Raw genomic sequence first — 14,512 nt, forward strand, 5'->3', positions numbered from 1 at the left:
TGAGCTGATGCAGGCTGCGGATCTATGCATGCGACGCAGAAAGGGATCTTTCAAAATTCATCATGTCGTGAATCGTAAGCGTGTCGCCGGCTGAGTCCATCAGATGACATTGTTGCCACCGTTCATAAATCCAGTATAGCCGTTAGGCCCGAGGTCGTTGGCATAGTTGTTCGCGGTGTACATGTTGACTGTGGGATCCATCATGCCATAGCCGTTGCCATTGCCGGCAATATTGTTCTCGAAAGTGTCGGCAGTGCGAAGACCGTTGAATCCGCCGCCGACAATCTGAACGTTGCGACGGCTGTTCGCACGACCGCCCCCAAAGCTCGCCAAAATATTGTCATTCGGACCTGGAATGGTGCGAGGAGGAGTGTCGCTACCAAGAATCTTGCTGGCGATTCTTCGACCATGGGGTGTCTGCTTGATCATAGGGAGAATTGGTCGGATTGCGTCAACAAGACGAGCCTTCGTGGCAGGGTCTACATATTCCATGGCAGTTTGTATGACGTAGTTGGCAAAGGAATCGCGGAGCATCTTCTCGAGCTCATTGCCCATGAACATCTCCTCGACCATCTGTCTCTTCGTATCCATGTCTGCTGTCCGCAGGCACTTCTCAATGACGTTGGAACTGAACTTTTGCTTGGAAAGGGCTGCAACACGGCCGAAGAAGTTCTCACAAAGTGGCTTGGTGAAAGCAGCCTCGTCCAGATCGAGAATGTACTGGACCACGTAGTTGCCGAATGGATCTTGCACCAAGTCGAAGGCACAGTGAGTGATGCGAGCAATGAGCTGAGCACGTTGGAACCCCTGAGCATGGTCGATGCATCGTTGCAGGACACAGCAGCCATGGCGGTGGGTGCCAACAATGACACAATAATTGCCAACTGCATCGTAGATGAACTGAGATCGCTCAGCACCGAGACGAGTCAGGCATTTCTGCACAACGTGATTGCCATTCAAGTCCTGGACAAGCTCAACCACACGGGGAGACAATGCTTGAATGATAGTCTCGACCTGTGATGGGGTGTGCACAAATTCAATCATCTTCTGAAGAGCACGAGTTCCGTGTTGGTTAAGCGCGATTGTGGCCAGAGCAGGCGCAGCAGTATTGATCAGAGTGGTGCGCTGATCCTCATTACAGTGCTCAAAAAGCTTCTGACAGAGGTAGTTACCAAAAGGGTCCGTCATCAGCTCAATGATGTGGGGGCAAGTCTCGACGAAGATGGCTTGGATGTGCTCGTCATTGCCGTCTTCAAGCTTACGCTGGAGGTAGCGACAGCCGTGTTGGTCTTTGCAGAGCTCATACAGGTTTCCACGATATGATTCAAGGGGGACATTGTTGAAACGAGCGTCGTCACCGTGGTTGCGACGACCACCAGTACCAGTTCGTTGAGGTGTGCCATTGTAAGCATTGTTCATGCCATAGATGCCTTGTCCTTGGCCATATGTTTGAAGAGCTCCAGTGACGGCAGTCTGAGGATTCATCTGATTGATGTTGAAAGTTTGCATGTTGTACATGAAGGGTGGAGGAGCATATGCTGAAGTGGGACTAGCGACCGCAATCATGTTGTTAGAGTCTGAGGTACTGGTCAGGTTCGCGTTGAATGGAGCTGCGCTCGCATGCAAGTTTGATGCTGGAGAAGTCATAGATCTGTCTTCCATCTTCACGGAGCCGCCAGCGACTTCTCGGGAGAGACGGTTGCTGACTGCGTTGGCAGGAATACGACCTAGGCTGACGTTGTGGTTGTGGAATTGCTGTTCAGCCTGCGACTTGGAAGGCGTAGGCACCATGTCCAAGCTCAGAGTCTTCTTGACAGTAGGAACGTCGTTTGTGGAGTAAGACGTCTGAAGAGAGGCAGGACGGGAGACGGATGGATTTGCCGAAGGCAAAGGTGAGGCTTCTTCAAATGTGACGCCCATGGAATGGCGCTGTGACTTGCGACGCGTCAGATCCGCAGGGCGATCTGCAGGAGGGCTGCTAATGTTCAGATTACTGAGAATAGGTCTGTACATAGACGAATCGGTGTGGGGCATGCTCTGGTGAGCTGGTCTGTAGCGAGAGCCAAGAGTCCAGTCAAGGTCCGGAGTCTTGGAGTTTGCCAGATCCAGAGCAGCAGAGTTGGCAGAGAGCTGAGAAGGAGTCAGTGCATTTTAAGGAGAAGATTAAGACAGCGGATCTCTCACCTTGAGTCCGTCACTGGTCAATGTAGGGAAGGTATCGTCACCCTCAAGTTGAGCAAAGGCCTTTGCAATGGGAGAAGTGAGGTCAATGGCGTTCAATCTGTCCTCGTCCTCATCAAAGAGAAAGCTCGTTGTGTTTGCCAGGCCGAATGAATTGCCTCCTGTTCCGCTCACGCTTAGACGTGGATTGCGACCAGTGTTCACTGGCATAGAAAAGCGATTCAGACTATTCCGACAAGTCAGTTGTTTGTCTGATCAAAGTCGAATAAGACGCCTCAATTGAAACAGAGACAATAACAAGCAGTCACCAGATGCGATAGGAAGTGAATCTTATCGATCCCGTGACCTCGGAAGCGGGACAACATTGATGCGATAGAGCTATGAGGGCGGTGCAGACTGGTCTGAGCTGCAAGTGACAAAACAGATCAATACTTACGAGGCAGCAGCTCGAGTAGTGGGCAGATCTTCAGGGTAGTACTCGTCCTCGTCAGATCCTCTGCGAGATCCAGGAACGGATTTGGCTGATGGTTTTTGAGATTGGCTGAACATGCCATTACCAGATAGTCGGTTAGCTGGCGGAGATGTGACTTGAGAGCTAGATTGAGACATTCTCTTGCTGAGACCAGGAGGAGAAAGAATGCTGTTCGTGGACAATCGGCTAGAGCGCGAGAACCGGTTGCTGAAACCACTTTCAGCGTACTCAGGAGGAGTAGTTGGCTCGCTGACTGGACCGCTGAGACTGATGCGATTCAGATGGGTCGAGATCCGGTCCAGATCTTGGGTGCTGGCCCCCATCTGAAGGCTTCTTTCCTGCATTTCCAGGAGACGCAGCTGCTCTTCAGCCTTGCGCTTTGCATTCTGAATGTCTTCGAACATCTGTTTGTTTTTGGCCTGCTGGGTATCGCTGTCAGTCTCCATCGGTACCAAGAGGTCCCCAGCAAGAAATAGATATGGCGAGTATATCAGGGAAGGTGATTATGTAAACGGGATTTATAGGCCGGATGGCTGGGGAGGCAGCAGACACTGGCATCTGAAACAGACGTTCGCTTCACAGCCAGCGCGCCACATCCTTCAATCCTCTTTGTTTCCAAGACACAATCACACATTCTTGGCTGGTGACACAGGAAGGCGTGACGTACCGCGGTCGAATTCACTGAGGGATACTGTTGTCCAAATGGTCTGGCCACAGACATCTTGCTCGAGTCAGTCGTGAAGCGACGTTGAAGGCTGCCGCGAGCATCGTTGGAAGATGAATGCATATTAGAGAAAAGGGGGTTCTGTTCTCGCGACGCAGAGCCGTTCGAACTGTACGGACTCTCCGTGTCTGGGGATCGTAGGTTTGGGAAGCGCAGTTCTTCCATGCGGCCACTCAAAGTGTTGGAGAACGCCATATTCGAAGACTACACCATGCAACTGTTAGCAAGCCCAAGAGATAGTTCCCATCTATTCCACTCCAAGCACACACGTCTCATGCAATCGTCGTACATGTGTGGCTTCGAGGAGCACTCAAAATTGCTCGGATTCGAAGCACAGGCCAGATGACAGGTGGGCACGGGTTGGACTGGACTGAGTATTCCCGGATGCACACCTACCTAGAAAACGCCAAATCGAAATGCAGCGCTTTTATAGTCGCTGTCCCAATCGCAGACCTCGTCGTGTCAACTAACGTCGTGGGCACTCGGCGTGCGCGTGGTCGAATAGCGAGGAAAGGGAGTAAGAAAATACAGATGCAGCCACACTGCGTGCGTGCTGGTGGCAGCACGGCGGTATGTGTATGCAATAATGACAGTGATACAACAAGAAAGATAGCAAGAAAGGAAAGAGTATTGGTACAACGTGGTCGAGGTGAAGTAGGATGAGGCACCTCAGGAACGGGATCGAGTCTGGAGAGTGCCAGAGTAGCAGTGGAGGTTGGATTCGGCTTGGGCTTTTTGAGTGCTCGTTTTCAGGCAAGCGCCAAAAGCCAGCGTGGGTACTGTGTATCCGCCTAGACGAGGTTGTTAGGGTAGGCCGGCCCCAGCGCGGGCGTTGTGACTGGAGACTTGTCTCTGCCACTACTGGTGCTTTCCTCCTTGTTAGCCCTGAGCTAATCCCAAGCCGATCAGGCTCGGAACAGTCGAGACCAGGGCACCTACAGTACCTCGTAGATAATTGAAGTTCGAGGCCTGACGCGGTACTGCGACTGTGTCGGTGGAATTGCAGACGTCGTTAGGAGAGGGTCGCTCCTGTATTGGCGACCACAGACAGTTTGCTCCAACTTGTAAATATAGCAAGGTTCCAGGTCCTCGTCGCAGAGCCCGTGGGAAGATGGAAAGGGCTTCAACAGAGCATACAATAGAGATAAAGTCGCAAGGCGGCGGCTAGCCTGGAGATAATTAGTGGTTTTGGGGGATATGGTTTACAGCAAGACCCGTGGCAGCATATCTCTTAAGCAGCAAGGGGGAGAGCTACTGTAAACCGTGGTGCCCGTCCTCCAGCGGCATGCTGCGAAAACCACCAAGTGGTGAGGGCAATCCAAGCCTGAAAGGAAAACGCCTCCCATCAAGTTTCTCGCGCTTTTCACTCGATAGCCAGTAGGAAACAAAGCTAGCACCTGCAGGTAGCGAGAATCTTTCATCTTTTGTCTTTGGAATGGCGTTACGACCAAACGGCTGCGCCAATAGGGTGAATCCTTGACTGAATGTCAGAGCTGTGGTTCACAACTGTGCCCTACCTTTTCGCGTGCACTGGGGTTGCCGCTGTCAGATCAAAACGTTGTGTGGAGAAGCTCGACTTGAGTTTGGAGGGTGTCTCTGGTGACTTTGGTCCCCCAATCCACAAGCCATAGCCTATTCCGGGCGAAATGGCGGTCAGGGCCAAAAGAGTAGGGATTCCGCCCTCCGAGCGACTCTCCAGTATCCCTTTCCTCGGACCGGATCAGGGATGGAATGAAGGGCAGGAAGGCGTCACAGTTGCGGGACGCGTACGCGCACATTGTAATTTCATCAGGAGCTCAGAGAGAAAGCTGTTGCATGGATAATACATGGGGCCTGCTCGGCCTGGTATCGGTTAGGTCTTCACTGCTCCCAATCGGCATGGCGCAATAAGCCTGCCTCCTGATCATTTGGGCTGGGTAAATTCAATTACACCCCACGACGTGGCGGGGACTGCTGTTTGGCTGAGACAGCGGGATAATCAGTGCATGCCAGCTATCACACTTGCATGTGTGCCAATTCAGAAATGTAGAGGTGGTGTGATCAGTCTGTCTACCTGTTGGGAATAGATAGGTTGAAATCCTGACTCTGAACACAGCCCGGCATCTATGAATCCCATAATACCAATACTCCCATCTCGAGGGTGCATCGCTCGGTTCACTCAATCAACAGGAGTGAAGGCAAGACCTCAGGACGGCACACCTCAGAATTTTTCTGCCGAGAAGGCCCCATGAGTCAGGTGCCTGAGACGATGCAGGATGATGTCGACCGCTTGACCCTTGCATCTGCACTGCTCGTGCATGTTCGTGCCTACAGCGCGAGAATCACATCGACGGCAAATTTCGACAGCTGGGAAGACTGCCATGCTTATGGAGTATCTAATGGACATATCGATGGCTTGGTGGGTCACGTACCTCCCATCTTTCAGGTGGGAGGACCGTTCAACGGGAAAACTTGTGGGTGCATTGGTGGCATGGCCGCAGTTAGAGCCTCGTTAGGGACTGACGCAAGCTTTACTCCGTAAAAGATAACGCCAATCTCATTGGGGGATGAAGGCCTCAACGAGAGCCACGCCTGGGACCCGCTACCAATTGTGCAATGATCCCCTGCATGAGAAAAAAAGCTACCGACGCAGTAACCCCACTGTTGCTGCCCGAGACTCAGAGCGCTGGGCAGCTCCATCGTGCCCCTCGCCGGGCCACTTCGTCCGTGCTTCGGCCAATTCGGTCGCTCGGGTATTGTGTTTCAGATGTGACATGGTGCAGGGGACAACCCAAGGATGCTGTGCATCTGCGGATGGAGAATGCCAACCTTCGCTGTCAAGCCAATAATCATGCTGCTATAGGTACGAGCTTGACAAGTGTTGCCCTTCTAACAGTGCTCGGCAGACCTGCCTTGGTATCCCTCACGTGGCCCCTCATTTCACGGCTGGTGTCCGCCATAGCCTTGCTTAGTCATTCGCGGTTATGGCAGAAAAAGTTGTGCCGCCCACCTGGAGTTGAAATTGGCTTGAGAGTCATTCACTGTCCGCTTCGTGTGCGCACATTTTCCTGATTCTGTGCGCCATGCAGGAAAGGCTGTGCTCCAACGTTTCATCTAATTCCTGCTCCCTCACCCATCATGGCGCCTAGGAGAAAGGCGGACGGCGCGCCTGGTGCGCTTCCGCCCGCAGCAAGGAAGACCGCCACAAAGGTATGCGCAGTCTTGCCTCGTTGAGCGCATCCTGACTGACTTAGATAGCCGACAGCTGTACGTAAAGCAGCCCCCAAAGACGGTATCAACACCGAACAAGCAGCCGCGAAGGATGGCTCGAAGACTGAAAGACAACACCGCCGGTCAAATCAGCTTGCCGACAGCTTCGGCGCTGCCCTGGAGCCGTTCTACTACGAGAAATCCTTGACGGATCCGATTGACACGGCGCGAGACAAATGGAATCTGCTTCCGGCGTTCCTCAAAGTCAAAGGGCTTGTAAAGCAGCATGTCGACTCGTTCAATCACTTCGTTGACGTCGAGCTGAGAAAAATCATCGATGCTGAGCCCCTCATCACAAGTGACATCGATCCAAAGTTCTACATCAAATATGAGGACATCTACATCGGCCGACCTTGCAGGGTCGACGAGATGGAGGAATCCAGCCTTCGAAGAGGAGGCTCAACTGTCACACCGAATGAATGTCGACTGCGGGATTTCACGTATGCTGCTCCAATCCTGGTCGACGTCCGATATGCGAAGGGGGATGCTTCCTGGCGCAGCACAGGCTTGCCCATCGGACGACTGCCGGTTATGCTGCGAAGCAACAAATGCGTGCTCTCCAACAAATCGGAAGCAGAGATGTGTGCCATGGACGAGTGCCCCCTGGATCCTGGTGGCTACTTTATTGTCAACGGCACTGAGAAAGTCATTCTGGTGCAAGAGCAGCTCAGCAAGAATCGTATCATCGTCGAGGCCGACACAAAGAAGGATTCCATCGTCGCATCCGTCACCAGCTCCACCCACGCCAGGAAATCCAAAAGTTACATTGTGCTCAAGAAGGATCTGCTATACATGAGGCACAACATTCTCAAGGAGGACGTCCCTGTTTGCATCTTGCTCAAAGCAATGGGCGTGGCTTCCGATATGGACATGATGGCCATCGTGGCCGGTCCGGACAGCACTTTACAAGAAGACTTTGCAATCAATTTCGAGGAGACGATCAAGGCACAGATACACACTCAGCAGCAGGCTCTGGACTACATCGGAGCACGCCTCAAGATTTCCACGAAAAATACACCATTTGGGCAAACCCGCAGGAACTTTGTCCAGGAGGCGGTCGAGTGTGTTAGTGCCATATTCATTGCCCACGTTCCGGTGGAAGACCTGAACTTTAGACCCAAGGCTCTTTATGTAGCCCACATGGCACGCCGCGTTCTGATGGCAAAGCGTAACCCGGCACTAGTTGACGACAGAGACTACGTCGGCAACAAACGTCTGGAACTCGCAGGGCAACTACTTTCTTTGCTGTTTGAGGATCTCTTCAAGAACTACAACTACCATATCAAGACAACCATTGACAAACAACTGAGGAAACCCAACAAGACCTCTGTCGTCGAGCCTGCAAAGATCATGGCTGGGGCATCAGGTCACATTACTCAAGGGATGAACAGGGCAATTGCTACCGGCAATTGGAACTTGAAGCGGTTTCGTATGGACCGTGCTGGCGTTACCCATCTCCTCAGCCGGTTGAGCTTCATCGCCTCGCTCGGTATGATGACCCGCATTTCGAGTCAATTCGAGAAGACCCGTAAAGTCAGTGGCCCCAGAGCGCTACAGCCATCGTCGTTTGGCATGCTTTGCCCTGCAGACACGCCTGAAGGCGAAGCGTGTGGTCTGGTAAAGAACCTGGCATTGATGACACATATCACGACCGATGATGAAGAAGCACCGATCAAGCGGTTGATCTTCATGCTGGGCGCCGAAGATATAACCAGTGTTGGTGGATCCGAGCTCTATGCGCCAGGAGCCTATGTCGTGATGTTGAACGGCACCCCACTCGCCACTACTCGGATGCCCTCTCATTTTCTCACGTCTTTCCGAAGATTGCGACGGTCGGGACGTATCTCCGAGTTCGTGTCCGTCTTTATCAACCATCATCACAACACCATCCAAGTCGCCACCGATGAAGGCCGAATTTGTCGCCCATTGATCATTGTTGAAGACAAAAAGTCCAAAGTTACCAAACGATACTTGAAGTCGCTGAGGCAGGGCTCGATGGATTTTGACGACTTCCTGGCTCGCGGCCTGGTCGAGTATTTGGACGTCAACGAGGAGAATGACAGCCACATTGCAATGTACGAGTCAGACATTTGCTCAACCACGACTCATCTGGAGATTGAGCCCTTCACGATTCTCGGTGCGGTCGCTGGTCTCATTCCTTATCCGCACCACAATCAATCTCCCCGTAACACCTACCAATGTGCTATGGGTAAGCAAGCCATTGGATTCATCGCCAACAATCAGTTCCTCAGAATCGACACCCTCTTGTACCTCATGGTCTACCCGCAGAAACCTCTTGTGAAGACGCGAACCATCGAGTTGGTCAAGTACGACAAACTCCCGGCTGGACAAAACGCCACTGTGGCAGTCATGTCCTACAGCGGCTACGATATCGAAGACGCCCTGGTCCTCAACAAGGCCTCCGTCGACCGTGGGTTCGGACGCTGCCAGGTGCTACGCAAATACCCCGTGTCTCTCAAGAGCTATCCCAATGACACTCACGATGAGGTCTTGGCTCCATCAATGCGTCCTGACGGGACAGGACCCGAGAAGGGCCACACTCTGCTGGATTCGGACGGAATTGCACGTGTCGGTGAGATGGTGCGGGCCGGTGAGATCATGGTGAACAAGGCTATTCCCAAGAATGCCAACTCCTCCCTGCTGTCAGAGAACGGGATGGATATGGGACTTGAGGATCAGCCCCAGAAGTACCGCCTTCCGGATCCGAGCTACATCGACAAAATCATGGTCACGCAGGCCGAAAGTAGCGGCCATCAGATCATCAAGGTGCAGACGCGTCAGACTCGAGTCCCCGAAGTGGGTGACAAGTTCTCCTCCAGACACGGTCAAAAGGGTGTGGTTGGCATCATCGCCGAGCAGGTCGACATGCCCTTTTCGGACCGAGGCGTCACCCCGGACATCATCATGAACCCCCATGGTTTCCCTTCCCGCATGACAGTGGGCAAAATGCTCGAACTGGTCTCCGGGAAAGCAGGCATCCTGAAAGGCAAATTCGAGTACGGAACCGCCTTTGGGGGTTCCAAGCTGGAAGACATGTCCAAAGCGCTTCTGGAAGCCGGGTACAGCTACGACGGCAAGGACTACCTCACCAGCGGCATCACCGGCGAGCCGTTGCCGGCGTACGTCTTCACAGGACCCATCTACTACCAGAAGCTCAAACACATGGTCCAAGACAAGATGCACTCGCGCAGCCGCGGCCCCCGCGCCATCCTGACCCGCCAACCGACCGAAGGCCGTTCCCGCGACGGTGGTCTCCGCTTGGGCGAAATGGAACGTGACTGCCTGATAGCGTACGGGGCCAGTCAACTCCTCCGCGAACGACTCATGCTCTCGAGCGACAAGCATGACGTCGACGTCTGTGAGAGTTGCGGATTCATGGCGTTTGGGAGGTGGTGTCAGCGGTGCGCGAAGGCTGGGAAGGCCGGGAGCAACGTCGTGAGGATGACGTTGCCGTATGCTTTCAAGTTATTGCTGAACGAGCTGGGGAGCATGAATGTCAATACGCGCTTGATTGTGAGTGATGAATTTCCCGCCGATGGGAGCCGGAGGGCTTAAATCGACGAATGATGGTGAGAATCGGGGAGCTGGAGGAACGAAGGGACGAAGAACGAATTGTGGACTGCATAGCGAGGGTTCTTCGTCTTGTGCTAGGTTTGGCTTGGCTCTCACGAACGCATCAGCGATGGCGCTTGCTTTTGTCTTCCTTTTAAACGCAGCATGCATGACTCTTGCATTTTCTCCAGGGGATGTCTCTATGGGTCTCAGAGCAAGGAGTCCTGCCGAGATTGCGACGCGACGGAATGGAATGAACACCAAAAAAAAAGATAAGATTAAGACACCAGACCTGTACTACATACTGCACACAGTGGATGCAACGAGATCTACCACTCGGAGCTTCATGATACCACGTACGACGAACGAATTGGAGGGGTCTTGACCCCCTGAGCGTCGACCGCGCCTTCTCTACTTTGTTTGTTTGTGCTCTTCCACGAATATCACTAAGTTAGCTTCAACACCGACGGATTCTCCTGCATAGCATATTTTCCACACGTATCATATAGCGGTTGCGGGGATGATGTCCCAAACGCCCGTCGCCCACACGTCTCTTTGCATGTCCCTTCGCCTTAACCCTTTTACCGTGTCTTGCCGGTGCGGAAAGGTATAGGGACAGGCGTAGGCAGAAGCATGCCATGCCGTGCTATGCGACCCTCACTTCTTCTGCCGTTTATTAGCCACTCTCTGGCTGCGCCGTGGTGGAGGCACAGCGGTGGCGGCGGTGGCGTTTTCGTCCTCGTCCTCGTCCTCGTCATCCTCGGGGTCTTTTCTTTTCCCTTGCTGCGTGGCTCCCTGCTGAGGATGATTCACCTTGGGCTTCGGCTTGGGCTTGGGCTTCGGCTTGGGCTTGGGCTTAGCTTGCGCAGTAGCTTTGGCCTTCCCCTTCTTATCCTTCCGTTTCCGAGATTTGGGCTTCGCGACCGGGCTGGGAGTCGTTGGTTCTTCACCACTCTCGTCTTTGCCTTCATTTACACCGGCGCGGCCTAGGCTGTCACCTTGATGATCAGATCTGCCCGAACTTTCGGCACTTCTCTCCCTCTCGTAGAGCCGAGTGTAGTCGTGTAACCATAGCTCTACCGCGAGGTGAAGATCGCCCTGTCGCCGCCTGAGAACCTGTCTAAGCCACCCGTCGGCAATGAGATACTGTCTCGGAGGCTTATCGGCGACGAGATATTGGATGCGTCGTCTCAGCTCCGCTACCAGAGTATCCTCGTTATCGTTGTTGCTGCTGGTGTCTTGAGACTTGGAAGGCTGGGCCGCTTCGGACGCTTCGGCCACGCCGCCGTAACTCCGCTCGTACTCTGTCAGCCAGAGGCGTTCTGCTGCGTCGACGTTATTGTCTGCGAGTCCCAAATATAGAACAAGAAGAGGTCGGGCGATGAGGAACATTCGCGGCGGGTTATGCGCCACGGCGAGATGCTCGACGCGGCGTCTCAATTCGTCGATCAGAGGGTCCACGCCGTGCTTGCGTGGTGTTGAGAAGTGTGGTCTTCCGGAGTGGGAGCCTGTAGTGATATGGTTAGTATATGTAGCTTTGTGGCGATTGTGGCCTGTTCGGCGTTCTGGTAAGGGATTCTTACCTTGGGATATTGATCCAGCCCCCCCTTGTCTATCTCCACCGGGGCTGTGATCGCTGCCATTATTGTCGTCATCCTCACCGTCTGCATTTTCAATCTGCTTTGAAGGAGCACGTCGGATTCTCGCATAGGCTTGAGCGGCGCGTTCGACATACCAGTCATGCTTCCCTAGAAGCCTTCTTGCGTCCTTTCCGTTCAGGAAGAGGCCATGTCTTTGAGTTATAAGTATTCTTAACATCTTCGTCCGCTTGTCCTGCTCGGCCTCACTCGGTGGTGGCATGCGAGTCGGTCTTGGACCTTGGTCTTCCTCACCATCGTCCTCGATGTCCTCCGCATCATTGTTCTGAGAATTTGATTCCGGATATATTGCCATGGTGGAAGAATTCTGCTCGTCTGAGTCGTCGTCGTCTTCGTCGTCATCGTCGGTCTCCTCGGGTGGATCAGCGTCAGGGGGCGCACCAACAGGCTGAAACCACCTTTTATGCGGGTTCACCCTGCGATAAAAGCTCTTCCAGCCCGGATACCCCAAGACGCTCGCGAGTACCCTGTATTTACTGGACGGTAGCTTCAGCCTAGGAAGGTCAGGATTGACGAACTCGCTTCTGATCAAGTCCTTGAAATCTTGTGGCGCGGCCTGCAGATCGGCATTTCCCAAGGGCATCTCCTCAACCTCATGGTCACGAAAGTATACTTTGGGGTATCCGCCGGCTCGCTCGATCGCCAACTGTAGGCCTTGGTGTGTACGATCCATGAGCTCGAGCTGCGTGGGGCGGTTTGCCGGATTAGGGTCCAGGCAGCGATATACCAGATGGCGTAGCTCATTAGTGTAAAAGCCGGGTGGCTTGGTATCGATGTCCGCCTCCGTGATCTGATGGTTACCGTTGTCGCGGAACTTCTCGAGCGTGTCTGCACGGATCATCCTGAGGTGCATTTCGTCGGCGACGAGGGTCACCAGCTCAAACATTGTCTGCCCAACTCCATATATCTATAGACGCGTCAGCTAGATCTCGTCATGGGCGAGATGCCCCTCTTCCGGCAGGACTGTCTCCTTTCATTGTCGAAGAAACAAGTGTGACGGAGCTGTATATTGACTTACATTGAACGCATGCTCGAAGATGACGTCTTCGGGGAAATCCTTGTTGTCCTCTTTACGTCGCTGGTATGCTGCTCGGGCGTCAAGCCTTTCGCCACCTTCGTCCCGATTTCTGAGCCTGCCACCATCGGGTGGAATATCCCAATTCACTCCATAATGAGATTGTTCCTATATTAAAATGTCAGCCCTGACGCTTGCATATGCAAGGCTGCTGCTCATTGGCAAGTCTTGAACGGATTTAACCTACCGTGGGATAATATTCTTTGGTTCCTCTCCAGAAGAGCTCCGTCGGGTTCTTCGTAGGCCCGTCTCCGGTGTAAGAAGTATATGCTGATGCGCCGAAGTCATTCAGCAGCGCAGATGGGTAATCTTGCCCTTCATGGGGATAGCCAAGGAGGAAGTTGACGGGCTTCACGTCCATATGCAGGCAGTAAAGGTTCTCCCTGATGTCCGTGTAGTCCTCGGCCCGGGTTCTAGGCCACCGCAGCATCTTGCTGTCGGCGGGTGGAGAGTCGCGCAGCGCCTCACACGCCCGGGCAAGGCTGTGGAATACGTACCACACAAAGACCTCCGGCAAGTAAGTGTTCCAGCATCGATAAAGGGCGCAGATGCGTCCGAGACTCCCATGGGGGCAGTATTCCATATAGAATCGATATCTGCCTGTTCCTGGCCCGTTGTCTTGAAGAAACTTATACCCGCGGAGGTGCGGAGCAATTCCAGGGTGCTGCACGTTGATATCGCGGTGTATGGCAGCCTCGGTCAGAAGTTTGCGGTTGCTCGAATGGTCGATCTCATAGTCATCTAGATCAAACCAATCTTCGGTACCGTTTTGCACTGTGTTAAGCCTCATCTCTTTGCACACTACTTCGTCGACGACCTTGTTCTGGCTGTTCCGCTTTTGCCAGAGTCCGACAGTGCCGTAGCCGCCTCTCCCAAGAGGCCTAATCGGGCCCCAGTCTGTTCAAAACAATGTCAGCATTGTAACCGGGTAGCTGGAAGAAGGAAAAGGCCATATTGACGTCTAAGTGGACACTTACCTCCATCCTCTTTTTCATCGCTCCGAAAGTACAACCACCGGGAGAGAAATTCCCTGATGCCATCCCCGGCGTTGGGATTGCCGAAAGCGCCTCTTTTCGTCCTGTCCCGATACCATATCGGATCAAAGTCCACACCGGCCAGTCGCTCTAGCAAAGTCCTAACCGGGTTGTTCCTAGACTGTCTACCCGCATGCACAAAGAGATCGTCAAGGTCGGGGTTCTCAAATGGGCTTCCATCCAAGCGTTTGCCCTGATAATGCTGTTGAGCCATGTCGGAATCACAAACATTCAATGAAAAATTAGGAAACGCAGCGGCCTTGGCTATGGAACAAGTTATTCGTGGCCCAAGCAGCAAACGATGGGAGACATAGTCAGCGCAGGCAAGCATTGTATATCAGCTCGTATCCGAAAGCGGCGAAGTCAACAAAGACATTGTGCTGAAAGCAAACTCAACAGGATATTCTCGGGCAACAAATAGACAAAGGAAATGGCAACACCGTGTTGTGGTATCTTGTGCTATGTTGCATTGAGGCTCGGGCATGGTGCAGTTAGGACCCGAGAATAGTAGTTGCAGGACGGCAACCAGAGCTCCGCCACCAGGTA

General features: G+C 53.2%; 3 protein-coding genes across 3 annotated transcripts; 1 reads left to right on the forward strand and 2 right to left on the reverse strand.

The window, feature by feature from the left end:
- Positions 1–99: 99 nt before the first annotated feature.
- On the reverse strand, positions 100–3,099 carry A1O7_04900 (uncharacterized protein; the record flags this gene model as incomplete). The annotated part of the gene is made up of 3 exons (XM_007758910.1): positions 100–2,130; positions 2,185–2,407; positions 2,618–3,099. The coding sequence occupies 3 exons, from the start codon at positions 3,097–3,099 to the stop codon at positions 100–102; spliced, it is 2,736 nt and encodes a 911-aa protein (XP_007757100.1).
- Positions 3,100–6,494: 3,395 nt separating this feature from the next.
- A1O7_04901 (DNA-directed RNA polymerase III subunit RPC2) lies at positions 6,495–10,202 on the forward strand (the record flags this gene model as incomplete). The annotated part of the gene is made up of 2 exons (XM_007758911.1): positions 6,495–6,566; positions 6,615–10,202. 2 exons carry the CDS (start codon positions 6,495–6,497, stop codon positions 10,200–10,202), a joined length of 3,660 nt encoding a protein of 1,219 aa, XP_007757101.1.
- Positions 10,203–10,856: 654 nt separating this feature from the next.
- A1O7_04902 (serine/threonine protein kinase) lies at positions 10,857–14,180 on the reverse strand (the record flags this gene model as incomplete). The annotated part of the gene is made up of 5 exons (XM_007758912.1): positions 10,857–11,707; positions 11,783–12,764; positions 12,876–13,040; positions 13,120–13,829; positions 13,910–14,180. The coding sequence occupies 5 exons, from the start codon at positions 14,178–14,180 to the stop codon at positions 10,857–10,859; spliced, it is 2,979 nt and encodes a 992-aa protein (XP_007757102.1).
- Between the last annotated feature and the right edge of the window lie 332 nt (positions 14,181–14,512).

Source organism: Cladophialophora yegresii, assembly GCF_000585515.1.
Source record: "Cladophialophora yegresii CBS 114405 chromosome Unknown aczIN-supercont1.3, whole genome shotgun sequence".
NCBI lineage: Eukaryota > Fungi > Ascomycota > Eurotiomycetes > Chaetothyriales > Herpotrichiellaceae > Cladophialophora > Cladophialophora yegresii.